This window comes from Trachypithecus francoisi, unplaced genomic scaffold, assembly GCF_009764315.1.
Source record: "Trachypithecus francoisi isolate TF-2019V2 unplaced genomic scaffold, Tfra_2.0 Contig01676, whole genome shotgun sequence".
Classification (NCBI taxonomy): Eukaryota; Metazoa; Chordata; class Mammalia; order Primates; family Cercopithecidae; genus Trachypithecus; species Trachypithecus francoisi.
The window spans coordinates 1,522,589-1,549,139 of record NW_022681448.1 but is presented as its reverse complement, the minus strand read 5'-3'; the positions used below and the strand labels follow the sequence as shown (position 1 = coordinate 1,549,139).

Sequence of the window (26,551 nt, the reverse complement as noted above, 5' to 3'; positions counted from 1 at the left end):
AGGCCCTAGAAGCTTCAGTAGCAGTGAACATAGCTGGTACCTTGATCTTTAATAATAATTGTTACAGACAAACTTTTTTGATGGATGCCAAAGTTGGTGGGCAGAAACTTGAGAAACAGGCTTTTTGCATAGCCTCAAATTTGTATTATGTACAAATGGAAAAAATATTAAAGTGGAGAAACCCAGTAGACACCACCGTAACCAAACACTAAATTTTGTATCACCTGTAATAAGACAGTTGACATCAGGAGCCCCTTGATAGGATTCACTGAATGGGATATAACATTATTTCTGTGATATTCTTGCCAGATATGTATAATCATTCCAGTCATGAGAAAATTTCAGATAAACCCAAATTTAAGGACATTCTACAAAATAATCATCAGTTCTCTTTAATAGTGTCAGGTTCGTGAAAGAAAGACTGAACTGTTACAGACTGGTGGAGACTAAGGAGAAATAACAACTGAATACAATGTGGGATTCTGGATAAGTTCTTGGAACAGAAGAAAGGTGTTAGTGGGCCTGTAGTCCCAGCTCCTTAGGAGGCTGAGGTGGGCGGATGGCTTGAACCCAGCAGTTCTGGGCTGTAATGCACTATGTCGATTGGATGTCTGCATTAAGTTTGGCACCAATTTGGTGACATTCTGGGACCAGGGGACTTCCAGGTTACCTCAGGAGGGGTGAACCGGCCCAGGTCAGAAATGGAGTAGGTAGAAACTCCCGTGCTGATTAGTAGTGGGATAGTGCATGTGAATAGCCACTACACTCCAGCCTGGGAAACACAGCAAGACCCTGTCTCGTAAAACAAATAAACACAAACAAAGAAAAAAACAGTCGGGCGCGGTGGCTCAAGCCTGTAATCCCAGCACTTTGGGAGGCCGAGACGGGCGGATCACGAGGTCAGGAGATCGAGACCATCCTGGCTAACACGGTGAAACCCCATCTCTACTAAAAAATACAAAAAACTAGCCGGGTGAGGTGGCGGCGCCTGTAGTCCCAGCTACTCGGGAGGCTGAGGCAGGAGAATGGCGTGAACCCGGAAGGCGGAGCTTGCAGTGAGCTGAGATCCGGCCACTGCACTCCAGCCTGGGAGACAGAGCGAGACTCCGTCTCAAAAAAAAAAAGAAAAAGAAAAAAACATAGTAAGGCCCTGTCTCTTTAAAAATAGTGGGGAAAGTGGTGAAATATTAATAATGTCTGTAGTTAATTATAATATTGTGCCAGTAGTCATTCCTGGTTTTCATAATTTTTTACTGTGGTTATACAAGGAGTTAATATTAGGGGAAGCTCGTGAGGCACATAGAGGATAGGTTGCTGATTTAATCATAGGCCGGGATATGGAATGCTTGTTGCAGATGTGGTAATTTTTTATTGCATGATTTTTTTTATTATGTTATCTCAGTATACAAGGGCATCAGCTTCAATTTAAAATTCAATTAACTGAAAATAATATGAGGTGATCATTTGATGAGTAACTTTTATATTTGGCTAAATTCTAGTAAATACAGGGAGTGATAAATCTGTTACAGTCTTAGTTTTGCCTGGTGGCTGGGGAGTCTCTTTTGAAATTAGCTATAGGAATCTTGATTTAAGAAGTGTGAACAACTTGCCTTAAAATTGAGTAGTTTTTGGCTGGGTACAGTGGTTCACACCTGTATTCCCAGCACTTTGGGAGGCCGAGACGGGCGGATCACAAGGTCAGGAGATTGAGACCATCCTGGCTAACACAGTGAAACCCCGTCTCTACTAAAAATACAAAAAATTAGCTGGACGTGGTGGCGGCGCCTGTAGTCCCAGCTACTCGGGAGGCTGAGGCAGGAGAATGGCGTAAACCCGGGAGGCGGAGCTTGTAGTGAGGCGGAGCTTGTAGTGAGCCGAGCTCGCGCCACTGCACTCCAGCCTGGGTGACAGAGCGAGACTCTGTCTCAAAAATAAAAAAAAATTTTTTTGAGTAGTTTTGCAGTATGTATAAAGCAAAGAAAAAAGATTATGTCTAGGAACTCATATATATTTGCAAGATGGAGCAAGTGAAGAAAATTGTCACAAACTGAAGAGATGTATCTGCTTGAGACTGCTACCAAGCGAGATAGCTTTATTTGTTAACAAGCCAAATAATCTGAGCTCTGCCTTTGTGTTTTACCTTAGTTGGAAGATACAAAAATTGGCCTAAGACAGTACATTTTTAGAGGAATTTGTTTGGAGCTCACAAGTTTCTGGTTTTACTTTCAGTGCTATAAATAAATTATTTAGTTTTTCCATAGGTAACTTAATTCTTCAGAGGTTGTGGCAGGTACTGAAGGAAGACCAGGATGAAGGGCTTACATGAACTGGTTCAGCCTGTGACTTGACCACTTAGTAGTTATTCCTTTGTTTTGTTCCTTCACTTATTCCTTCGTTCCTTCTCTCTCCACCCGTTTACTCACCTACCCACTTCCTTTTTTTTTGTTTTTTTGAGACAGAGTTTCGTTCTTGTCGCCCAGGCTGGAGTGCGTTGATGCGATCTCGGCTCGCTGCAACCTCTGTCTCTTGGGTTCAAGTGATTCTCCTGCCTCAGCCTCCCGAGTAGCTGGGATTACAGGCGCCCACCACCATGCCTGGCTAATTTTTGTATTTTTAGTAGAGATGTGGTTTTACCATGTTGGCCAAGCTAGTCTCAAACCCTTGACCTCAGATGATCAGCCCACCTTGTCCTCCCAAAGTGCTGAGATTACAAGCGTGAGCCACTGCATCTGGCCCCACTTCCTTCCTTCCTTTTCTTTTTTTTTTTTTTTCCGAGTTGGAGTCTCGCTCTGTGGCTCAGGCTGGAATGCAGTGATGCGATCTCAGCTCACAGCAGCCTCCGCTTCCCAGATTCAAGCGATTCTCCTGCCTCAGCCTCCTGCGTAGCTGGAATTACAGGCACACACTACCATGCCCGGCTGATTTTTATATTATTATTATTATTATTATTTTTTGAGAAGGAATCTTGCTCTGTTGCCCAGGCTGGAGTGCAGTGGCACAATCTTGGCTCACTGTAACCTCGGCCCCCCAGGTTTAAGAGATTCTCCTGATTTAGCCTCCCAAGTAACTGGGATTATAGGTGTCTACCACCACACCAGGCTAATTTTTGTATTTTTAGTAGAGACAGGGTTTCACCATGTTGGCCAGGCTCGTCTCGAACTCCTGACCTCAGGTGATCCGCCTGCCTTGGCCTCCCAAAGTGCTGGGATTACAGGCGTGAGCCACCGCGCCTGGCCCCCACTTCCTTTCTTAAGTTACTTAGCAAATTATAATAAAGCCCTTCTTTTTTTTTTTTTTTTTTTTTTTTGAGACGGAGTCTTGCTCTGCCACCGAGGCTGGAGTGCAGTGGCCGGATCTCAGCTCACTGCAAGCTCCGCCTTCCGGGTTTACGCCATTCTCCTGCCTCAGCCTCCTGAGTAGCTGGGACTACAGGCACCCGCCTCGTCGCCCGGCTAGTTTTTTGTATTTTTAAGTAGAGACGGGGTTTCACCGTATTAGCCAGGGTGGTCTCGATCTCCTGACCTCGTGATCCGCCCGTCTCGGCCTCCCAAAGTGCTGGGATTACAGGCTTGAGCCACCGCGCCTGGCCCCCACTTCCTTTCTTAAGTTACTTAGCAAATTATTATAAAGCCCTTCTTATATCTTAGGCTCTGTGTTGGATGTAGAGCCATAGTGCCAGATAATAACAGCAAGGAGGTTTTATCCAGTAGGAATCTTTCAGAATCCTGCAAAAATATTTGAGACCTGTAAATAATTAATGGACCTCAAAATAAAACAAATTTTAAAATTGAAATTTTTTTTAGTTTTCAATTAAATGTAACATGAAGGATGTTAAAATTTGTCATAATTATTAGTTTTTCTCTCCTTAGTAGTTCCATTTGTGAATATAACCTAGGAAGTAATCCTTGACCTGGAGAGGTAATTTATATAATTATAAAGGTAGTCATTAAAGCATTTGTGGAGTAGAAATAATTGAAAGCAAACGTATATGGACAACAGGATTGCTTCCGTCTGCTGTCATTAAATTTAGATTATAGATCATCTGTGTGGTATAATCACAAGGTCAATGCTCCTGTTCCTCCAGTCATTTCCAGTGTGGTATAATCTTTTTCATACCCTCTTCTATGGTTATAAAAATGATTCTTATTTTTTAGACAGAATCTCACTCTGTCACTCAGAATGGAGTGCAGTGGTGTGATCATGGCTCCCCACAGTCTCATCTTCTGGAGCTCAAGTGATCTTCCCACCCTAGCCTCCCTAGTAACAGGGACTATAAACCTGTGCCACCATGCCTGCCTTTTATTTATATATATATATATATTTTTTTTTTTTTTTTTTTGAAGCGGAGCCTTGCTCTGTCACCCAGGCTGGAGTGCAGTGGCATGATCTCAGCTCACTGCAACCTCCACCTCCCAGGTTTCGGTGATTCTCCTACCTCAGCCTCCTGAGTCGCTGGGATTACAAGCGCGTGCCAACACGTCTGGGTAATTTTTTTGTATTTTTAGTAGAGATGGGGTTTCACCACATGGGCCAGGCTGGTCTTGAACTCCTCACCTCAAGTGATCTGCCCGCCTCGGCCTCCCAGAGTGCTAGGATTACAGACATGAGCCACTGCGCATGGCCCTGGCTAATATTTTCTATTGTTTGTGGAGAGAGGCTGTCACTCAAGTGATCCTCCCACCTTCACTTCTGCCTCCGCCTCTGAAAGTGCTGGGATTACAGGTGTGAGCCACCAAGTTTGGCCATAAAAATGATTGTTAAAAGCAGTAATAGGAATCCCATTCTTTTCGTTGCCCTTTTTCCTGACATTTGCATCGCAGACATTCTTTCTTGCCAGTAGATAGTAATCTACCTCTGTAACAGATGTGTTTCTGATCTCCCAAGGTGCCGTTGAACCCTGTTTCCCATTTATAACTGATTAATGTGTCCTTGACCTTTTGCTTTGATAAATAATGCCACAGAATATATCTCTGTATACCTATGTCCCTGCACATTTGTGCACACATTTCTGTTTACTGGAAATAGGGTTGTTCATTTAAAATTATGTGGTAGAAGTTGGCCCCCAACAAGGTCACTATGTCTACTGTAATTGTCTTTGTAATTTGGAAGCTTTGAGACTAAAAAGTTTTGGGTTTTTTTTTTTTTTTTTTTGAGACGGAGTCTTGCTCTGCCACCCAGGCTGGAGTGCAGTGGCCGGCTCTCAGCTCACTGCAAACTCCGCCTCCCGGGTTGACGCCATTCTCCTGCCTCAGCCTCCCGAGTAGCTGGGACTACAGGCGCCCGCCTCGTCGCCCGGCTGGTTTTTTGTATTTTTTAGTAGAGACAGGGTTTCACCGTATTAGCCAGGATGGTCTCGATCTCCTGACCTCGTGATCCGCCCGTCTCGGCCTCCCAAAGTGCTGGGATTACAGGCTTGAGCCACCGCGCCCGGCTCTTTTTCTTTTTCTTTTTTTTTTGAGATAGAGTCTCGCTGTGTTGTGCAAGCTGGAGTGCAGTGGCGCAGTCTCAGCTGTCCACAACCTCCGCCTCCTGGGCTCAAGCGATTCTCCTGCCTCAGCCTCCCGAGTAGCTGGGATTACAGGCATGCACCACCGTGCCCAGCAAATTTTTGTATTTTAAGTAGAGACAGTGTTTCACCATGTTGCCAGGCTAGTCTTGAACTCCTGACCTCAGGTGATCCGCCTGTCTCAGCCTCCCAAAGTGCTGGGATTACAGGCGTGAGCCACCGCACCGGACCAAATGTTTTTCTATGTATCCTTACTCATTCAAGTGGCAATCTGACGTGAATCCATTTGCTGGCAAAGGTTGATCTGAACTCCTGTTATGTGAAACCTTTATTATCTCCAGAGTGTGAATGTTTTATCTTACTGCAGAAATATTATGTGGATGATTGTGGGATGCTGCCCCAGATCCCGCTAAGCATATAAGTAGTATTAGTATATTATTAGTATATTGACCCTTTTTATAAGTAGTATTAGTATGAGTATATTGACCCTTTTTAAAATGAGTAAAACTGAGTTTCAGCACATTTGGCCTTACTGGATCTTCCCATCCCCATACATACCCATGAATGTGAAGTATTTTCTTCACAGTAAAATGTATGAAATGTGTTAATATCCAGGAAAAGGATTCACCAATTTACTTAAAGATTATTTTTAAGGATTATACTAAGAGTTATATTTTAGAGGCAAGACAACAATCTTAAAATAGTCCAGATTTTGCTTGAAATCCCTTAGGAACATTTTTGTTCATGTGGCCTGACGTGAAGTTCTGAGTTTTTTCTCTGTCAGTAGAAGAAATCACCGTTTTTTTTTTTTTTTTTTTGAGACGGAGTCTCGCTCTGTCGCCCAGGCTGGAGTACAGTGGCGTGATCTCGGCTCACTGCAAGCTCTGCCTCCCGGGCTCACGCCATTCTCCTGCCTCAGCCTCTGGAGTAGCTGGGTCTACAGGCGCCCACTACCACGCCCGGCTAATTTTTTGTATTTTCGGTACAAACGGGGTTTCACAGTGTTAGCCAGGATGGTCTTGATCTCCTGACCTTGTGATCCGCCTGCCTCGGCTTCCCAAAGTGCTGGGATTATAGGCGTGAGCCACCACGCCCGGCCATCACCATATCTTTTAATTAGTGGACTCAGATTTAGCAGGAGTGTTGTGCAACAAACAAGAACAAGATATCTTGAAATTTGAGAGGTTGCAATTCTAAATGTAGGAAAAGTACGTTATAAGAGAAACGTACTGGAAAACGAGACCTAATAAAGGGGCATCAGCTTTATATAGCCTTCACTATTTAAATTTCTGTTACAGTTTTATTGGTGGGTGGGCATACACGTTGAGCATCTGTTATGGGAAATGTTTAACACCAGAAGAAGTATTTTGGATTTTTTCACATTTTCAGTATTTGCATTGTGTTTACCAGGTGAGCATCCTAAATCTGAAATGCTCCAGTGATCATTTTTTTAAACATCATGTTGGCTATAAAGAAGTTCCAGCTGGGGCGTGGGGGCTCACGGCTGTAATCCCAGCACTTTGGGAGGTTGAGGCGGGCAGACCACTTGAGCCCAGGAGTTTAAGACCAGTCTGGGCAACATGGCAAGACCCTGTCTCTAGAAAAGTACAAAAAATTATCTGGGCATAGTGGCACGTGCCTGTAGTCCCAGCTACTTGGGAGGCTAAGGTTGGAGGATTGCTTGAGCCTGGGAGGTCAAGGCTGCAGTGAGCCGAGCTGAGATTGGGACACTACACTCCAGCATGGGTGACAGAGTAAGACCCTGTCTCAACAAAACCCCAAAAATCCAGATTTTGGAGCATTTCGTATTTAGAAAATTCAGAAATGCTTTCAAGATTTTTGGATTAGGGAAACTCAACCTGTGTATATTTGAATTTGCATTGGTTTAAATGCCAATATAATGTGAGTCTGTTACTTCAATATTACTATATAGGTTTTTCTTCTTAATCATTTATAACTTCATTACTGATTTCATCGTAATCCTACTATATGTAGATAGTGATTTTCCTTTGAAGACACCTGTAGTGCAGGAATCAGCGAACTTCTGGAACTAGATATTAAATATTTTAGGCTTTGTAGGTTACATTGCCTCTGTCTCAGCTACTCACTGCTTTAGCCCCAAAGTAACTATAGACAGTAATGTAAATGTTTATGCTATAACACTTCATTTCTAAAAACAGATTGTGGGCTGACACCTGCTTCAGGGGATTTCTTTTAGTGGGTTGATGAGAATGGGGAGAGAGGAGTTGGTAAGGCTTCCTTTTGGAAATAGGATTTTTGTCTAGACATTGTGGTTTTTTGAGGTGGCTTATCTCTGGAGATGTTCTGAGTGCCTTTAAGAACTGTGCAATGTCGCCGGGCGCGGTGGCTCAAGCCTGTAATCCCAGCACTTTGGGAGGCCGAGACGGGCGGATCACGAGGTCAGGAGATCGAGACCATCCTGGCTAACACGGTGAAACCCCGTCTCTACTAAAAAAAATACAAAAAAAAATTAGCCGGGCGAGATGGCGGCGCCTGTAGTCCCAGCTACTCGGGAGGCTGAGGCGAGAGAATGGCGTCAACCCGGGAGGCGGAGCTTGCAGTGAGCTGAGATCCGGCCATTGCACTCCAGCCTGGGCGACAGAGCGAAACTCCGTCTCAAAAAAAAAAAAAAAAAAAAAAAAAGAACTGTGCAATGTCAGTGATAGATCAGTAGATCTGACTTTTTCCCTTTTTTTTTCTTTTTTTTTTTTTTTTTGAGACAGGGTCTCACTGTTGCCCAGTCGGGAGTGCAGTGGGGCGATCTCCGCTCACTGCAACTTCTGCCTCCTGAGTTCAACCTATTCTGGTGCCTCAGCCTCTCGAGTAGCTGGGATTATAACACACCTGGCTAAATTTTGTATTTTTCATAGAGATGGGGTTTCACCATGTTGGCCAGGCAGGTCTTGAATTCCCGACCTCGGGTGATCTCGCCCCAACCTCCCAAAGTGCCGGGATTACAGGTGTGAGCCACCATGGCTGGCTGAGATTTTTTCCTTTTTATAGTAAGAGAGTACATGTTTCAGCTTTTTTTTTTGACTCTTAATTTCTTGAATATACACAATTAACTATCCTAGGTTATGATTTTACTTTGTTTTTCTGATTTACCTTAGCTAAGTTACTTTATGTCTTTGGCTTATTTGATTTATTAAAGGCTTGGAGTGACATAGAAGGAAGGTAAATTTAGGATGCTGTGACCAGCCATGATGACAGGTGTGAAATAATGTGATTGCATAAATGATTTTATTTTACATGCAATAAAATGTCCAATGACAGCTCACATGTCACGATGCTGACATTTTTATTTAAAACATTTTCAGACATGAGGAGGAGCATCGGCGGCGTGAGGAAGAAATGATCCGACACAGAGAACAGGAGGAACTGAGGCGACAGCAAGAGGGCTTTAAGCCAAACTACATGGAAAATGTAAGTAAACTACTGGTTAACTAAAATTATTTTATATTTTCAGGTTTATGATGTATATTTAGAATTCTTTAGATTTTGGTTTATACAGTGGTCTTTTCTAATCTTTCAGAATTTATGATGTTTGATAAATTAGTGATTTTCTTAACCTCTCATGCGTGGTAAAGTAAAATTAGTTGTTTGAAGATAATGTTTATGTTTTATGAAGTGGATGTCGTATTTTTTCCTATTATTTTAGTTGATATTTAAAAAACATGCTATTAAATTAGAAATCTTGATATATACATCATTTCCACTTGACTGATTTTCACCATATAGTAATATTGAAACATCTTTATTTTGGAAGATTTCAGACATGTACAAAAGGATTCTAGTGTGTACTCATCATCAGCCATAACACTTATAAACATATGGCCGATCTTTTACATCTTTAAGTATAGCCACTTTATTTCCCAATTTATTTTATTTGAAATACCTGACTTTATATAATTTTATTATTTTCAGTATGTCTAAAAGATGAAGACTTTTTAAAAAAACCTTTATCATATTTTAAAAATGGTCAGTTATTTCATTTTAACTAATTAAAGCCCAGATTTGCACAGGTCTTAAATTACTATTTTTTTAAACATTTGATTTCTTTGAATTGGCTGATATATCCAGCCTCTTTTAGTCTAGGTTTTCTCTTCCTGTCTTTAGTATTTTATTTACCTTTTTTTTTTTTGAGCTGGAATCTTGCTCTGTCAACCACGCTGGAGTGCAGTGGTGCAATATCAGCTCACTGCAACCTCTGCCTCCCAGGTTCAAGCAGTTCTCCTGCCTCAGTCTCCCAAGTACCTGGGATTACAGGTGCACGCCACCACACCTGGCTAATTTTTGTATTTTTAGTAGAGATGGGGTTTCACTCTGTTGGCCAGGCTGGTCTTGAACTCTTGACCTCAAGTGATCTACCCACCTCAGCCTCCAAAAGTGCTGGGATTACAGGTGTAAACCGCCATGCCTGGCTGACATTTCTAAAATAGATCATCTGTTGTTTCATAAGATTATGCTCATAGAAAAGCATTAGGTGACAATATACCTTCTTTTCTAGTAGCTTCTTAAAGTGTGTATTGCATACTTGAAGCATCATGATAAAATTAATGTGGCTAGAGTGTAAGTTGGCAAGCTATAGCCTGGGACCACGGCCTGGTTTTTATTACTCCACCACAGAGATATTGATGGTGTTTATGTTTTTAAAGGGTTATTGCAAAAGAAAGAAGAAGATTAGAAATGACTTGTGACCCACAGTAACTTAAAATACTTGCTTTCTGACCTTTTTATAATGTCTGTGGAAACCTGGGCTGGAATCTTTATTTATTTATTTTTTTCATTTTAAAATTAGTATTTATGGTAGATAGACCTCAAAGTCACTATGCTCTTAACTTTTTGGTTTCAAATAGTATGTAAATGAGGTATCCATGTTTCAAATAGTATGCAAATGAGGTATAATAATTGTGTAACACTGACTAGTGTTCTGTTAGTTTTTTTGTGATTAGAAATGATACGAATCTGCACAAGTTTTTCATTATTTTGGTGTCAGTTTTATTTGGTTCCAAGCTTCACACAATGCTTCTTATTACTATAAAGTTAATCAAGTACTAAACGCAATATGAGTGAAAGCTCTACCTATCTCAAATATTTTGTGTTAATGGTAAAATATTAATAGGAAAACATTGTATTAAGAATGCATTGAGGCCATTCTGTCAGTTGTTCTTCATTTACTTTGAAAACTGTCTTTGGAGAAAATTGTTAAACAATTTTAATGCTGTGTGTGTGTGTGTGTGTTTTTTTTTTTAAGCTTTGAAATTAGGCCCTCTTATGTGCTTTCTCTTATTTCACTGTTCAGTTTAAAGGGAGGAATCAAATGGTAAGTGTTCAACTTGTCCAAGTAATGAGTAAAGTTGATTTTCTTCGTTAATTTTAAGATGCCACCTCTCTCTTCTTGTCTTCCTAATAGAAATAGTCCAACACAACTAAGATTTACGGGACTTTCAAGTATAAAATAAATACTGATTTACATATTTCATGTTTGAAATAATAATTTCATGTAACAAAGAATGAGGGAAAACACTTGTCATATCTGGTCATCTTTGTCAGCCTTCAACTTGACCATAATTTTATGACACATGGGAATATATTTTTAAGAGTTTCAAGCATATAAGCCAGTACTTCATCAATATCAGTTGTCATTTTTATTTAATACTTTATTTTTCCTTAGAAGACAAACTTTTTGATAATTGCTGTTGAAACTATAAATTAAACGACATTTTTTACTCATTTAGTATAACATTCAACTGCCTTAAGAATTAATACATTTTTATAATATGTCTGAATTGCATTTAGGTTTGTCTTTACCATAATATAGAGTGTGTTTGATTTTTTTTCCAGGCAGTATTTACTAAGTGGAAATTTTCTACTTATCACAATTTTTGGACACATTAAAAGCGATTATTCTGGAAGCAATGAGAATTTTATAAGATTGTTTTTTATAATTGTCTTGTGATTGTTTTCATATTAGGTTACTCCACCACCTGTAGATTAAATAGTTTAAACACTTCAGTACTTACCAGTCTTTATTTATGGGAAAAATTTGCATTGGAATAAATGACAGATTTTAGTTCTAGCATTTTGTTGGTGCAGTTTCTTGGAGTAAACATTGCTTTCTGGGAAAATGTTAATGTCATGAAAATATCCAAATGTCCATCTTATTTTAGCTTTAGTTGTATCATGTAGTTATGAAATATTTGAGTTAGGAATATTGGGGTGATGTTTAAATTTTATGTTACTTGGTTTTAAAATCTGAGAAGTTTCTTTCTTTTTTTTTTTTTAATTTATTTGTTGAGACAGAGTTTCGCTCTTATTGTTCAGGCTGGAGTGCAATGGGATGATCTCAGCTCACTGCAACCTCTGCCTCCTGGGTTCAAGTGACTCTCCTGCTTCAGCCTCCCGAGTAGCTGGGATTACAGGTGCCTGCCACCTTACCCAGCTAATTTTTGTATTTTTGGTAGAGATGGGTTTTCACCATGTTGACCAGGCTAGTCTCGAACTCCTGACCTCAGGTGATCCGCCTGCCTTGGCCTCTCAAAGTGCTGGGATTACAGGCATCAGCCACCACGCCTAGCTGAGAAGTTTCTTTTTCTTGTATGGTACATATTAATGCTTGCCTCTTCAATAAAGAAAAGAGTAATTCTTCATACCCTTTTCAGTTTTCCTGCATTCAGCTAAATATATACCTGACTTGCTATTAAAGCTTATTATTCCCATTTGACTAGTTGGGAATAGCCCTAAGTATTTCAACACAGTTTATTCAACACATATAATAAACTTGAGAATAAAGGTATGTTATATGCTAAGGCAACAGTTGGACTCAGTTGTATTTCTTTGCTTGTCAGAGGCATTCCATTGTAGCACCCAAGGGACTGTGAGGCCAGAAGGATTAAGGGAATGTTGGCAGAGGCTAACAGTGTAGTGCTTCGTCCAAGGACAGTGCAAAAAATGTTTTTTTTGTTTTTTTTTTCTTTTAGAGATGGGGTCTTGATATGTTGCCCAGGCTGGGCTCAAGCAGTCCTCCTTCCTCATCCTCCTGAGTGGCTGATACAACAAGCATACGCCACTGTGCCCAGCAGAACAGTGTTTTTGCAATGTACATAATAAACACTCAAGGAGCTTTTAAAAAATGTGGGTTCCTAGATCATACTACAAAAAGCAAAAAATTGATGTGTTTTTTGATCCAGGTAGATTGTAATACATTGATCTTTGATCACGTTTTTTTTGCTAATTCCAGTAGTTTTCAACCTTGCAATATATTTGTGGAACTTAAGGAAAAATGTCTGAGATTCAGTCCACCAAGTATTTTGATTCAGTATGTCTAGGTTGGTACCAGGAGATCTACATGTTAAAGAAAACTCTACACCTTGCTTATTTCTTTCTGTTAGCAGAGATTCAAAACTACTGGCCCTGTATTGAAATGAGACGTATTGAAATGAAAATAGTTTAATTTTTCGTGGGTCCTGGGAGTGTTAGTGGAAGGCATGCTTGATGTGGTTCAACATGGCATAAGATTTATATAGGATGCAATTTGTTTATTGATGGTATCTTGCTGTGTTGCCCAGGCTGGAGTGCAGTGGCTATTGACAAGTGTGATTATAGCACACTACAGCCTCAAACTCCTGGGCTTATTACCTCAACCTCCCAAGTAGCTGGGAGAGTAGGCATGCTGCTGTGCCCATCTTTCTTTGTCTTTTTCTCTTTTGATTGTGTCTCCCTATGTTCCCCACGCTGGTCTTGACCTCCTCGAGCTATCCTCCTGTCTCAGCCTCCTGAATAGTGGGACAATAGTTGCCTACCACTGCGTATGGCTATATATCCATCTTTAGAACATGGTTTAAACAATGTGACATTCTATGTGAATAGTTCCCTGCAGAATTTGGGTGTGGCAACCTTGATTTGGGCTTTCAGACCATATGTGCAGGACATACTATCTCAAACTATGCATTAATTTTTCGTGCATAGTTGTAGTTTTAATTGTCTCATCCAGACCAGGGGTTGACAGCCTGGAGTAGACCAGGCTCAGTTCACATGCTGCCTGTTTTTGTAATGCTTGTCTTTATTTGTTTTGTTTATGACTTCTTTGCCCTACAAAAACTGATTTGAGTAGTTGTGACACAACTATATGAGACTGTATTGAGACTACATGGCCTGCCAAGCCTAAAAAATATTTACATCTGGCCCTTTACCTGAAGTGTTTGCTGACCTCTGATTTAGAGCCAATCTGAGAGTTGAAGGGAATCTATAAAAAGTGGCTCATATTAACCAAACTCATAGAACTCGTGAAGAATAATGCAAATCTATTCATTTATATATTCTTTTCCAGTGTTTTTAGAAGGCTCACTGAGCACAGCACCTCATATTCCAGATCCAAGGATTCCTGAGGAATCCAAATTAATATTCAGAAGGTTCATTGGTAGTCATTGTTATAAACCAGAGCAAAAGTTATGAGAAGAAATGGTAAAGAGTCACTGCCTTGCAGCTGATACCTGGGATTTTAAAATCTTTTTTTCCTTTTTGAGACGGAGTCTTGCTCTGTCGCCCAGGCTGGACTTCAGTGGCGCGATCTTGGCTCACTTGCAACCTCTGCCTCCTGGGTTAAGGTGTTTCTCCTGCCTCAGCCTCCCAGGTATCTGGGATTAGAGGCGTGCGCCACCACGACTGGCTAATTTTTTATTTTTTATTTATTTATTTTTTTGAGGCGGAGTTTTACTCTTGTTGCCCAGGCTGGAGTGCAATGACACGATCTCGGCTTACCGCAACCTCCGCCTCCCAGGTTCAAGCAATTCTCCTGCCTCAGCCTCCCTAGTAGCTGGGATTATAGGCATGTGCCACCACACCCAGCTAATTTTGTATTTTTAGTAGAGACGGGGTTTCTCCATGTTGGTCAGGCTGGTCTCGAACTCCCGACCTCAGGTGATCCACCCGCCTCGGCCTCTCAGAGTGCTGGGATTACAGACGTGAGCCACTGCACCTGGCCTTTTTTTTTTTTTTTTTTTTTTTGAGACGGAGTCTCGCTCTGTCACCCAGGCTGGAGTGCTGTGGCCGGATCTCAGCTCACTGCAAGCTTCGCCTCCCGAGTTCACGCCATTCTCCTGCCTCAGCCTCCTGGGTGGCTGGGACTACAGGCACCGCCACCTCGCCCGGCTAGTTTTTTGCAGTGTTTAGCAGATATGGGGTTTCACCATGTTAGCCAGGATGGTCTCGATCTCCTGACCTCGTGATCCGCCCGTCTCGGCCTCCCAAAGTGCTGGGATTACAGGCTTGAGCCACCGCGCCCGGCCCTATTTTTTATTTTTAAGACTGAGTCTCGCTGTCTCGCCAGGCTGGAGTTCAGTGACACGATCTCAGCCCAGTCCAACCCCTGCCTCCGGGATTCAAGTGATACTCCTGCCTCAGCCTCCCAAATAGCTGGGACTACAGGCACGTGCCGCCACACCCGGGTAATTTTTGTATTTTTCATAAAGATGAGGTTTCACCATGTTGGCCAGAATGGTCTCGATCTCTTGACTTCAGGTGATTCGCCTGCTTGGCCTCCCAAAGTGCTGGGATTACATGTGTGAGCCACCACACCAGGCCCATGCCCGGCAAAGTTTTGTATTTTTAGTAGAGATGGGCTTTCACCATGTTGATCAGGCTGGTCTCGAACTCCTGAGCTCGTGACCCGACCGCCTCAGCCTCCCAGAGTGTTGGGATTAAAGGTGTGAGCCACTGCACCCAACCAAAATCCCTTTAGTTCTAGTCAGTAGAGGTATAAAGAACTCTTCTTTCAAATGTTAACCCCTCTTGATCAGTATTGTTGAATTTGGCCTGTTTATCTTTAACCAGTCAGCCTCTTTTCTTGCCTCCTGCGTGGGATTTTTGTTGTTTGTTTGTTTATTTATCATCTCTTGATATTAATCGTAACCTAACTTTCCCTGATGTGTCATGTGTAAAACTGAAAAACAGAAACTATCCAGTAAAAAACAATTCCGTTAATGTATGCTGTCAGAGAAGAGTGATCCCATTGTTATTTACTAATGAATAGGTACAATTTTATTTTCTGAAATGGTTTGTGAAGATTCCAGAGCAGAAGTTACAGTTTTGTGGTTTCCACATGGCCGTCCCTCTTTTTCTACAGTTTTTAAAGCTCTAATGAGTTATTTATGTTGCTTAAGAAGATTTGTTTTTTGAAGTCTAAACTCCTGAAGCATTCAAACAAAAGACACATTTTACAAGGGATTTTGATGGCCTCTTCATTAACTTACGGAAATAACTAAAGAATTGTTTGCTGAAGGATTTGATGTCAGATTTAAGTGTGACCTACTGGGCTGGTAGGCTTATTTCTGGTATAATGATGGCCTAGTCCTAGTGGTTTGGACATGTTGGTGAAAATCAAAATGGATAGTAACAGACATTGCAATGGTCTCATATGTAATGTTCTAGTTGTGACTAGTTTTGGTTGTTAATGTTTTTACATATTCATTTAAATAATTTATTACAAGCCAAGGAATTTTCTCAATATTTGGCATGGTACATAATTGTAACTTGACTTAGACTTTTGTGATCAAATAAAAACAAAAAAGATATGTAAGTTTGTAATGTTTACACATATTGGAATTGATTTGTAGGATTTTGCTGATTTGGGATATTTGGGTTGAAGGTATGTGTCAGTTTTAACCAGGTGTTGAGTTATTTGATCACTCCTCCAAAGATTATTTAATAGTTTTAATAATATCTAATGATGCATGGGAAACCATAGAATGTTTCATATAAAATGGTACAAATGAACATGGATACTATTAAAATACTTGCTGCAGTAGGCATGAAATGGGCTTTCTTAGGTGAACCAGGAGGTATGGTTAGCTTAATCATATGCTATGATTAGTAGTATTGGTTTTCTGTGTTTTATCATCATATTTGTTCATCTTTTTTGAATGACTACTTGAAAATGGTGACTGAATCTCTTATACTGTGTACACAGTTCGTCAGAGGACCCTTTATTGTATTGATAACTTTTTTTTTTTTTTGGTCTTACCTTCCGTTAGAGTTTCAGAGAGGTTCATAATCCAGAAAAATTATCATGTTTTCTTTTTTCCCTTTGGAGAATATCTGTTCAGACTCAGGTCATGTATTTCTTCTGATTCCTCACCCCAGCTGTGATCCTTTTCATTAAAATAATTTAAAAGAAAAATTTTTTTTAAGGACGGAGTCTCGCTCTGTTGCCCAGGCTGGAGTGCAGTGGTGTGATCTTGACTCACTCCAACCTCTGCCTCCTGGGTTCAAGTGATTCTTGTGCCTCAGCCTTCCAAGTAGCTGAGATTACAGGTGAGTGCCACTACATCCAGCTAATTTTTGTATTTTTAGTAGAGATGGGGTTCCACCATGTTAGCCAGGCTGATCTTGAACTCCTTACCTCAAGAGATCCACCTACCTTGGCCTCCCAAAGTGCTGGGATTACAGGTGTGAGCCACTGCACCTGGTCCTTTTTATGTTTAATATAGTTTATTCTTAATACTTCCCAAGTTGTATTCTAATTTTGTTCTGACTTTGTGTTCTCTGAATTTTTCGAGGTCACAAATTCTGTTTGTCATGTTATAGTTACTGAGATGTAAACTGAGAGAATTAAGTAGCTGTTTGAAGCCTTGTTTTTCCAATGCCAGTGCAGCTCAGTTACGGTTTTTGTTTTGTATGGATCACCAGACCTTGGCATTTATTGAATATTAATGCCTCAGATATTACACAGTTGGTACTTTGGAAAACATAGGTGGCACTGAGGTACAACTGCTGATAACATTTTTGTAGACTTCATACATGATTAAATAATGAAGATTAATTTTTAAAAGCAGCCAGAGAAACCATTTTTTTTGTGCTTGGTTTTCAACACACCTAACTTTTTACTTCAGAGTATTAGACTTACAGGACGACTGGGATGTTACCATTTTGGAAGAAAAATTTGGTCACTGTTTCCTGTATTCAAAACATAGTGCTGAGCACTGTAGAGGATACAAAGGATGTTAGAGGATTTTAGGTGCTGAGTACTTATACAGAGTAATGTTAAAAGAAACAGCTCAAACGTTCTGAGAATTTACAAAATGAAATTCTTTACTGAGGGTGTCTAGCTTGTCATTAAATAGTCTTGACACTGTTGTGGTACTTGTGTGTGTGTATGTGTGTGTGTTTACAAAATGATATGATTTATTTATTATTCCTGCTGTGTTGTAGGAATACCTCATGTCTTTTCATTTGAAATGGTAAGTTCTTCTAATAATTTTTGGTTCAGAACGGTAAGATTTCTTAGCTAATGTTAACTCTTGTTTGAGCAATCAGAGAAGAGGAGAGTCAAGACCGGCAAATAGACGTGGTTAATGTAAACATATCTTGTGCATTGTCTACTATATAATACAACTAATAATAATTTTACTTATTAGTTTGAATTAGTGAAAGAAGATCCTCGGAAGGCATAAAAATTTAACTTTTTGCTTCTGCTTTGTGACTTGTTTAATGTATTTGGAGCCACCTTACAGTGCTTGTTCTATATAGTGACAATAAATTATGTTTTAGGCTAGTCAGTATCTAAGATCTTCTCTACTTCATATCGAGGATATTATCTCTGTAGTATCATCTAAAATGTTAGAACTTTATACTAAAACTAAAAAATTATGTCTATTTATGTTCAGTATTAAGGTAACAACTAGTGAGAAGTAGGCTGTAGGAACTCTGGTTTGTAAGCATCTACTGATGAGATGCAGTTATATGAGTTAGATTGGTAATTATTATAATTACAAACTTTCAAAGGATTTTACTTATTTGAGTTAAATTGGTAATTATTATAATTACAGACTTTCAAAGACTTTTACAGTTTAAGGTAACTGAAAGTTATGGGTAAGTCTGCTTCTTTTCTGAATGGTGTCTTACACTACATTGTGCGCTATTTCAAACCCTGACTTTTCTGGTTGTAAGTTTACCATGGTTTTCTTAAGATAACTTCTTCATTTGGTTTATTATTGTTTTTTCTATATTTGGTTTTAACCAATTGGTTTGATTGTTACAGTAGTTTATTTTATAATGGCAAATTTTAAATAACTTTGATTTTTATTTTGGTACCACTTACGTGTGTAAAAAATGACTATGTATTTGAATCTGTAGCTTTGAGTTACCTACTTAGAAGAAAATATGTATTAACTTATCACGATTTCAAGGCCTCTGGTAAATTATTAAGATGATTTATCTAATGCCTAATACCACAAACAGAAATGGACACTCTCCTGTGTAAAATGTGTACTTAACTCATATGTTGGCCTTCTGTGCCTTGTTTTCCTCTTTTCTGCTTTTTTCTGTTGATGGGACCAGTTTGGAATTGCTGCTTGCGCAGTTTATATTTGTTCTTTTCTTTCACCTTTCATACCTTGACCTGGCCAGTTATGATAGTTTTACTTTGGTAAGGAAATGCACTGGATAAGAAAGAGGTTTTGGATCAAGAAATGCAAACCAGTCACCAGCATTAAGTGAACTTTGGTAAGATTTTATTGCTAGTATTGTTTGTCTTACAGCTGATATCCTTGCTCATTTTTTTTTTTTTTTTTTTTTAGGAGTTCTGGGTAAAATAACTAAATTCGAAGAATAATTAAATATTATTAATCAGTTTTAAGTTTTAAAAGCGCCTCTTCAGAGTGAGTTTACAGTGACATTTGAAACTGGTAATCTTGAAAATACTCTCAGGTGTTTGCATTATAAATAAAATTCTTAGGAGCAGTGTTGTGTGCCAGCTACTTGGGAGACTGAGGTGGGAGGATCAATTGAGCTTAGGAATTCGAGGCCAACTTGGGCAACATAGTGAGAGGCCCGTCTCTTAAAATCTCAGCTGAATAGAAGCTTCTTTAACAATTAATTTATGTAAAATACTTATTTCCTTCTGTCCCTTGATGTATGCTAGATTGTGTTTACATTTAATTGATCTTCAGTTATAATGCCACCCTATGTATTAAAAAGCAGCCATTAATTTTTGTACATATTCAGTTGAATTTGACAGTAATATCAGAGCAATCTATTTACTCAATTACCTGAACGAGGCTTTCAAAATACATTGTTGAATATATTTGGTTTAAGAGGCACATGTCAAGTTAATGAACACAGTAAGTTTCCCTACTTCTATTTGTCGCCTCTATTTCTGATTTAGTATTTAACAAGTAACAACTACTTTTTGTTTCATGACTAAACCTTGCAGTATAAAGTAAGATGTAATTACCTGGGTGCAGTGGCATGATTGTAGTCCCAGCTACTTGAGAGTCTGAGGCAGGAGGATCAGTTGAGCCCAGTGAGTGTAAGTCCTGCCTGGGCAACATAGTGAGACTCATCTTTATTTATTACTATTTTTAATGTAATTGATTATTCAAAAGGATTCATTTTGAAGTTTCAATATTTTAGTAGTCTTTTTCAAAAGAGCTTTAGGTCCACAGCAAGGTTGATTGGAAGATACAGAGATTGCCTGTCTACCCCATGCCACATACATACAGCTTCTTCTGCTATCAAAATGTTTTACCGGAATGATGTATCTATAAAAATTGCTGAAGCTACATTGACACGTTCTTATCAACCGAAGTCTGTAGTTTACCTTTAGATTTTCTCTGGGTGTACATTCTGAGGGTTTTGACAAATCTGTGACATGAACCTATCATTATAGTATCATACAGAGTATTTTCACCTCCTTAAAAATCTTCTGTGCTCTGCTTCTTTATTCCTTCCACCTACCCCTTGGCAACCATTGATCCTTCTATCTCCATAGTTTAGTTTTTTTCCAGAATGTCATATAGTTGGAATCATACAGTATATAGCCTCTTCAGATTGGCTTCCAGTCACCTGGCAATATGCATTTCAGTTTCCTCTATGTCTTTTCGTGGGTCGATAGCTCATTTCTTTTTAGCGCTGAATAATATTTTGGTCGTACCACAGTTCACCCATTCACATACTAACAGACATCTTGGTTGCTTCCAGGTTTTAGCAATTATGAATCAAGCTGCTATAAACATTCTTTTGTAGGTTTTTGTATAGACATAAGTTTACACCTCCTTTGGGTAAAAAGCAAAGAGTGATATTGCTGTATCAGATGGTAAGAGTATATTTAATTTTATCAGAAACTGCCAGCCTGTCTTGCAAGATGGTTACACCTGTTTGTATTCCCTTCAGCAATGCGTTAAAGTTCTGGTTGTGTCACATCTTTGCCAGCATTTGTTTTGTAAGTGTTTCGGATCGGCACCATTCCAGTGGATTTTGCAGCACTGTCTCATTTTAATTTGCAGTTCCATCAATGTAATTTGCAATTCTGTCAATGACATACGATGTGAAGTTTCATTTAAACAATCATATAACTGAGGAATATTTTCCCAAATGTTCATGTGTGAAGGTATTTAGGAATGCATGTATTGAGGGGAGAAAACCCACCTTTGGGTATATTTATATAAAGAGATTGTCTTATATTTTTTAAACTACCTCTCACTAACTAGCAGCGAATAATACAGTGTATTGGAAATTATTGTGTTTAATTGCCTGAATTTAAAATGTTCAGTTTTCCAAGCATTTACTATTGATTAAGTTGAAAGTTTACATGCTATTGAGTTGTATCAATAGAAATGTGTATTTTTTTCCTTTTCATTTTAAAACATTTAAAAAGTTTTTTGAGTGAGGTTTCATTCTGTCACCCAGGCTGGAGTGCAGTGATGCAATCATAGGTCACCATACCTCTAATTCCTGACCTCAAGGGATCCTCCTGCCTTGGTCACCCAAAACCCTGAGATTATAGGCACTGGACACCATGCCTGACCCTTATTTACTTTTTTTTTTTTTTTTTTTTTAAGTGAAGTCTCCCTCTGTTGCCCACGCTGGAGTGCAGTGGCTGGAACTCAGAGACTCCATCTCCTGAGTTCAAGTGATTCTCCTGCCTTAGCCTTACGAGTAGCTGGGACTACAGGGGTGCACCACCACACCCAACTAATTTTTTGTTTTGAGATGGAGTCTTACTCTGTTGCCCAGGCTGGAGTGCAGTGGCATGATCTTGGATCACTGCAGTCTTCACTTTCTGGGTTCAAGCGATTCTCCTGCCTCAGTCTCCTGACTAGCTGGGACTATAGGCGTCCACCACAACACCTGGCTAATTTTTTGTGTTTTTAATAGAGATGGGGTTTCACCATGTTGATCAGGCTGGTCTTGAACTCCTGACCTCAGGTGATCTGCCTGCCTCTGCCTCCCAAAGTGCTGGGATTACAGGCGTGAGCTACCATGCTCGGCCTTAAGTTTTTGTAATTTTAGTATTTGCGGAGTCTCATCATGTTGGCCAGGCTGATCTCCTGACCTCAAGTGATCTGCCCGCCTCAGCTTTCGAAAGTGCTAGGATTACAGGTGTGAGCCACCACATCCGGCCCAGTTTACTTTTATTAGAAAAGATTAATTTGCTGATGTACGTCGTTCAGTATCTTAATACTTTTTTCATGAGTTAATACCTTCTTGGCAGAGAGGCCTAATCTCTTGAGGTTTTTAAAAATACCCATGAATATTTCATGTAAGTGATTTTTGCTTCATTCTTTGTGTCTACAATTTGTTACCTAATATTTCTGTGGCTCCTAACTTTTTTTTTTTTTTTTTTTTGAGATGGAGTCTTGCTCTGTCACCAGGCTTTTCATAGAGATGGGGTTTTACCATCTTGGCAAGGCCGGTCTCGCACCCCTGACCTCAGGTGATCCTCCTGCCTCAGCCTCCGAAAGTGCTGGGCTTACAGGAGTGAGCCACTGCGCCTGGCTAACAGTTCTTATTTAGTCTTTCTCATGAAAATTTAACTGGTTATAACTTTACTCTTCTTTTATGTAACCACCTCTAGCGAAGGAAAAGGTAATAGAATATAGTTTGCTCACACTAAAATACTTTCAATTGCTGAATATAATTTTTTTAAGGGAATTTAGTTTTAGGAATATTTAGATATTCCTAATTGATTAAAAAGGCTGAATCCTGTTACTTGTCAGAACTTACTATATTTTTCTCTAGAATTATATATTTTTTAGTGGATTTAAATGTTCTACATTATTTTAGCATTTTCTTTTTTTGAGGCATAGAACCTAAATAGCATGTGGTGATTCCTAGACCATTCTTAAAGCTTCTTTTGAGATAAACATGAGAGGTCTTTATCAATAAAGAATTTTGATTGTGACCTAAAAAAGAATATTGATTGTGCCCATTAAGATTGCATTCTCTCAAATAAGAGTTTATATTGATGAAGTGTTAGATGAATACCTCTTGTCATTGATCAATCAATGTTATTCCAATTGACACAGTTAAAGCAGTTTGTATTTAGTTCAGTGAGTGTATCCTCCAGGTTTAAGTGGTCATACTACACTTTAGCTTTACCTGAGTACTGTGTTAAGTCATTCCTTTAAATTAGGTTATTGGTAATATACATACACAGATAGACACACAAAATATACATGTTGAGTATCCCTTATCTAAAATGTTTGGGACTAGAAGTGTGTTGGAATTTGGATTTTTTTCGATTTTGAAACATTTGTATATTGTCTAATGAGATATCTTGGGGATGGGACCCAGATCCAAATATGAAATTCACTTATGTTTCATATATGTCTTATATATGTAGCCTGAAGGTAACTTCATAGAATTAAATTTTTTTTTTTTTTTTTTTTGAAGCAGAGTCTTGCTCTGTCGCCCAGGCTGGAGTGCAGTGACACGATCTTGGCTCACTGCAAGCTCCGCCTCCTGGGTTCATGCCATTCTCCTGCCTCAGCCTCCCGAGTAGCTGGGACTACAGGTGCCCTCCACCATGCCCGGCTAATTTTTTGCATTTTTAGTAGAGATGGGGTTTCACCGTGTTAGCCAGGATGGTCTTGATCTTTTGACCTCATGATCCGTCTGCCTCGGTCTCCCAAAGTGCTGAGATTATGCATCCGTCCAAAAAAAATTTTTTTTTTAAGAGACAGTGTCTCACTGTGTTCCACAGGCTTGTCTTGAATTCCTGGGCTCGAGCAGTTCTTGCATCTCAGCCTCCCTGAGTGCTGGGATTATAGGCATGAACCACTATACCTGGCTCAGTAGAATATTTTAAGTAATTTTGTGCATGAAAGTTTTGCCTGCATTTTGACATAAACCGATCACATGAGGTCAAGTATGGAGTCTTCCACTTTGGGCATTGTGTTGGTGTTGAAAACGTTTTGGATTTTGGAGCATTTGGGGTTTTGGATGGTTATGCTCAGCTTGTATCTTGATAGCCCAAGTATTAAATATTAAAGGAAAAATATCCATGTTCTCTACAAAAAGTGTCATGTGCCAGTAGTGGCATGTTGACCACATTTTGGAAAATATTTGTTAGGTTAATTTACCTTACTTAGTGCAATCTTTCTGTTTTATATTTTCATGAAAGAAGACTGACTGGGACTTTAAAAATAGTGCTTCTCAAACTTTTTGGCTTCCATATTTCTTTAATTTTCCATATCACTAGGAAAAACTATTGAGGCCTCCGAAGTGCTGCTAAAGGAATATATCAATATTGACCATATTATAAGCCAAAGCGCGTTTTAAAGAAAACGTTACAGGATTAAGAGTCACTTTCTTGTACATTTTTGCAAATGTCTTTAATGTTCCCTTCAGTGCAGTGGGAAGAATGGTATTGTTTTATGTTTTGTAAATTGTTTTGCTCTATAAGAAATGGTCGGCTTCCCACATTTGCTTTTGCGTTCCATCTATTGCAGAAAGCTTTTTAATTAAAATGCGTCAAAGAAGACCTGACGTTATACAGAGAAGTGATAAGGGAGGAGTATGTTAATAACCTTTAAAGATAATTATGGATTTTTTTGATACTACTGTAAAACTTAAAAGTACTCTTAACATTGAAATTAATTGGACTGGCTGGGCATGGTGGCTCACACCTGTAATCCCAGCACTTTGGGAGGTTGAGGAAGGTGGATCACTTGAGCTCAGGAGTTCAAGACCATCCTGAGCAACATGGTAAGACCCCATTTCTACAAAAAACACAAAAATTATCTGGGCATGATGGTATGTGCCTGTAGTTCTGCACTCCGGAGGCTGAAGCAGGAGGATTGCTTGAATCTGGGAGGCAGAGGCTGCATGAGTTGAGATCACGCCATTGCACCCCAGCCTGGGCAGCAGAGTGAGACTCTGTCTCAAAAAAAAAGAAAAAGAAAAAGGAATCCTTTGGGCTGCTTTGAATTTTGAATAGATCTTTTACCCATGCATGATTTTGTAGTGTCATGTACCAATCAGAAGAAAAATACTGATGCATTGACCTAAGCAGATTATCCAAATGCTAATGTGTTTATTTTGTAAAATTAATAAGAAGTTATATGTCTCCATATTGATCTCATAGAAAATGCTGACCAAATACTCAAGCCAATAATTATAGTGTCTCATATAAAAATCTTGTTCCATGAAAAAAGTATTTCATTCAGCATGCAACCCAATCGTGAATGCTTTTTCTAAAAATAACCATCCTGCTTCAGAATGCAGCAGATGTACTTTGTGGACAAATCCTGTTTTATTTTGAAGAACATGAAAAAAGCATGTACCCATGGATAGAGATTTAATAAAATTAACTTTTACTGCTTCCTCCAGGTATTCATAGTTTAAAAATAGAAAATACAATTTTATCTATGTGTCAAATGCAGTGGTTGCTAGTAAAAATTGGGCCCAGGTCTCTTGGCTTGTGCTAAAGTGCTGGGACTTTTCCCAGTCATTACTTTTGCACCATTGAATGTAGTAAATGTTGACACAGAGAAAAGTCTGATGATATATTATAACTAACTATATCTTAGTGCTAGGAAAACATGAAATAGTTACGACTGTGCACTTCCTGAGTCTTGGGGACTCTTAGAACTCCATGACCTACACGTTAAGAACGCTGCGATGATGGAATGCTCTTTTGACATGTGGTTCTGGGAATTAGTCATACTTTGCCTCCTTTTTGGTCATCTGTTAATTTAAGTACACTTGAATTCCAAGCTTTCAGAAATACATATGTGTAATTCTTTTTCATGGAAAGACATACAGTCTTATAAATACTGCAAAGATAAGTTAAAATCTCGCCTTTTATTAGGCTTCGACTGTTGGAATTCTTTTTTTTTTTTTTTTTTGGCTGTCTGGGACATGGAGATATATTGGAATTTTTGAAGAATGAAAGTATCTTGTGAACGTCAAAAATTTTGTAACCCTTTTTTAGTAGAATCGTATAGGCTAGCTCAGCCACTTAGTATCCCTATTACCTTGACTAAGTTATTCAACTTGGTGCCTCAGTTTCATTATGTCTAAAATGAGGTAACAGTCGGCCTACTTCATAGAGTTGAATCAATAATGTAAAACTGAGTTCATCATAGCTTTATTTTAGCGCACTGCAGTCTTTTGAGGTGTTGGTTACAAATAATTTGTTTTGGGTTAAACCACAACTCGATTTTTTGTAATGTAATAAAACATTATTTAAATTTGTAAAAATATCACATATACGCACTGGTTCTAACTTAAATTCTAATTTGAAGTGTTATTAAAAGTCATTCATAGAGGGAAGTAAGGGTCTTACGTATTGCTTGTTGGATGGGCACACAGTTGGGAATTTCTTCAAGTGATTCTTATTAATATTTGATAGATTTAGTGATAGTGAAGAATGCTGTATTTCATTGTACAAAATCATCTTAATATAATCTCTACCTCTTTTGTATTTTACTAGAAGTTTGTAGCGGTGGGTTTCTAGAAAGTAACAGCCTGAAGACATGACTGGGAAACTGAACATTTCTTTTGCCCCTTCTAAAATAGTTACAAAATGATGTCATGAAATTACACTTTTTTTAAAGAGCAAAACTGTGTAAAATAGTATTCAGTGATCATCTTTAAGATATTGTCAACATTACTAAATACAAGTGTGTATATATATATATTTAGTGAAAAATGCTATAATGTGCCTCATGGATTGGTATTTTATTTATTTATTTATTTATTTTTTAAATTGGTATTTTAATACAGTAATATGCTATAGTAGCC

At 39.0% G+C, this 26,551-nt stretch overlaps 1 protein-coding gene across 5 annotated transcripts in view; it reads left to right on the top strand.

Moving 5' to 3' along the window:
- The window catches only part of PSPC1 (paraspeckle component 1), a 112,719-nt gene that overhangs the window by 43,763 nt on the left and 42,405 nt on the right, over positions 1-26,551 (top strand). For all 5 annotated transcript variants that reach the window (XR_004433848.1, XR_004433847.1, XR_004433846.1 and 2 more), the window contains exon 6: positions 8,845-8,950. Coding sequence is in view for 1 of the 5 variants with exons in the window: in XM_033197157.1 (XP_033053048.1) it covers positions 8,845-8,950 (106 nt within the window). In the remaining 4 variants the exon portion in view is untranslated. The remainder of the gene's footprint in view (positions 1-8,844; positions 8,951-26,551) is intronic.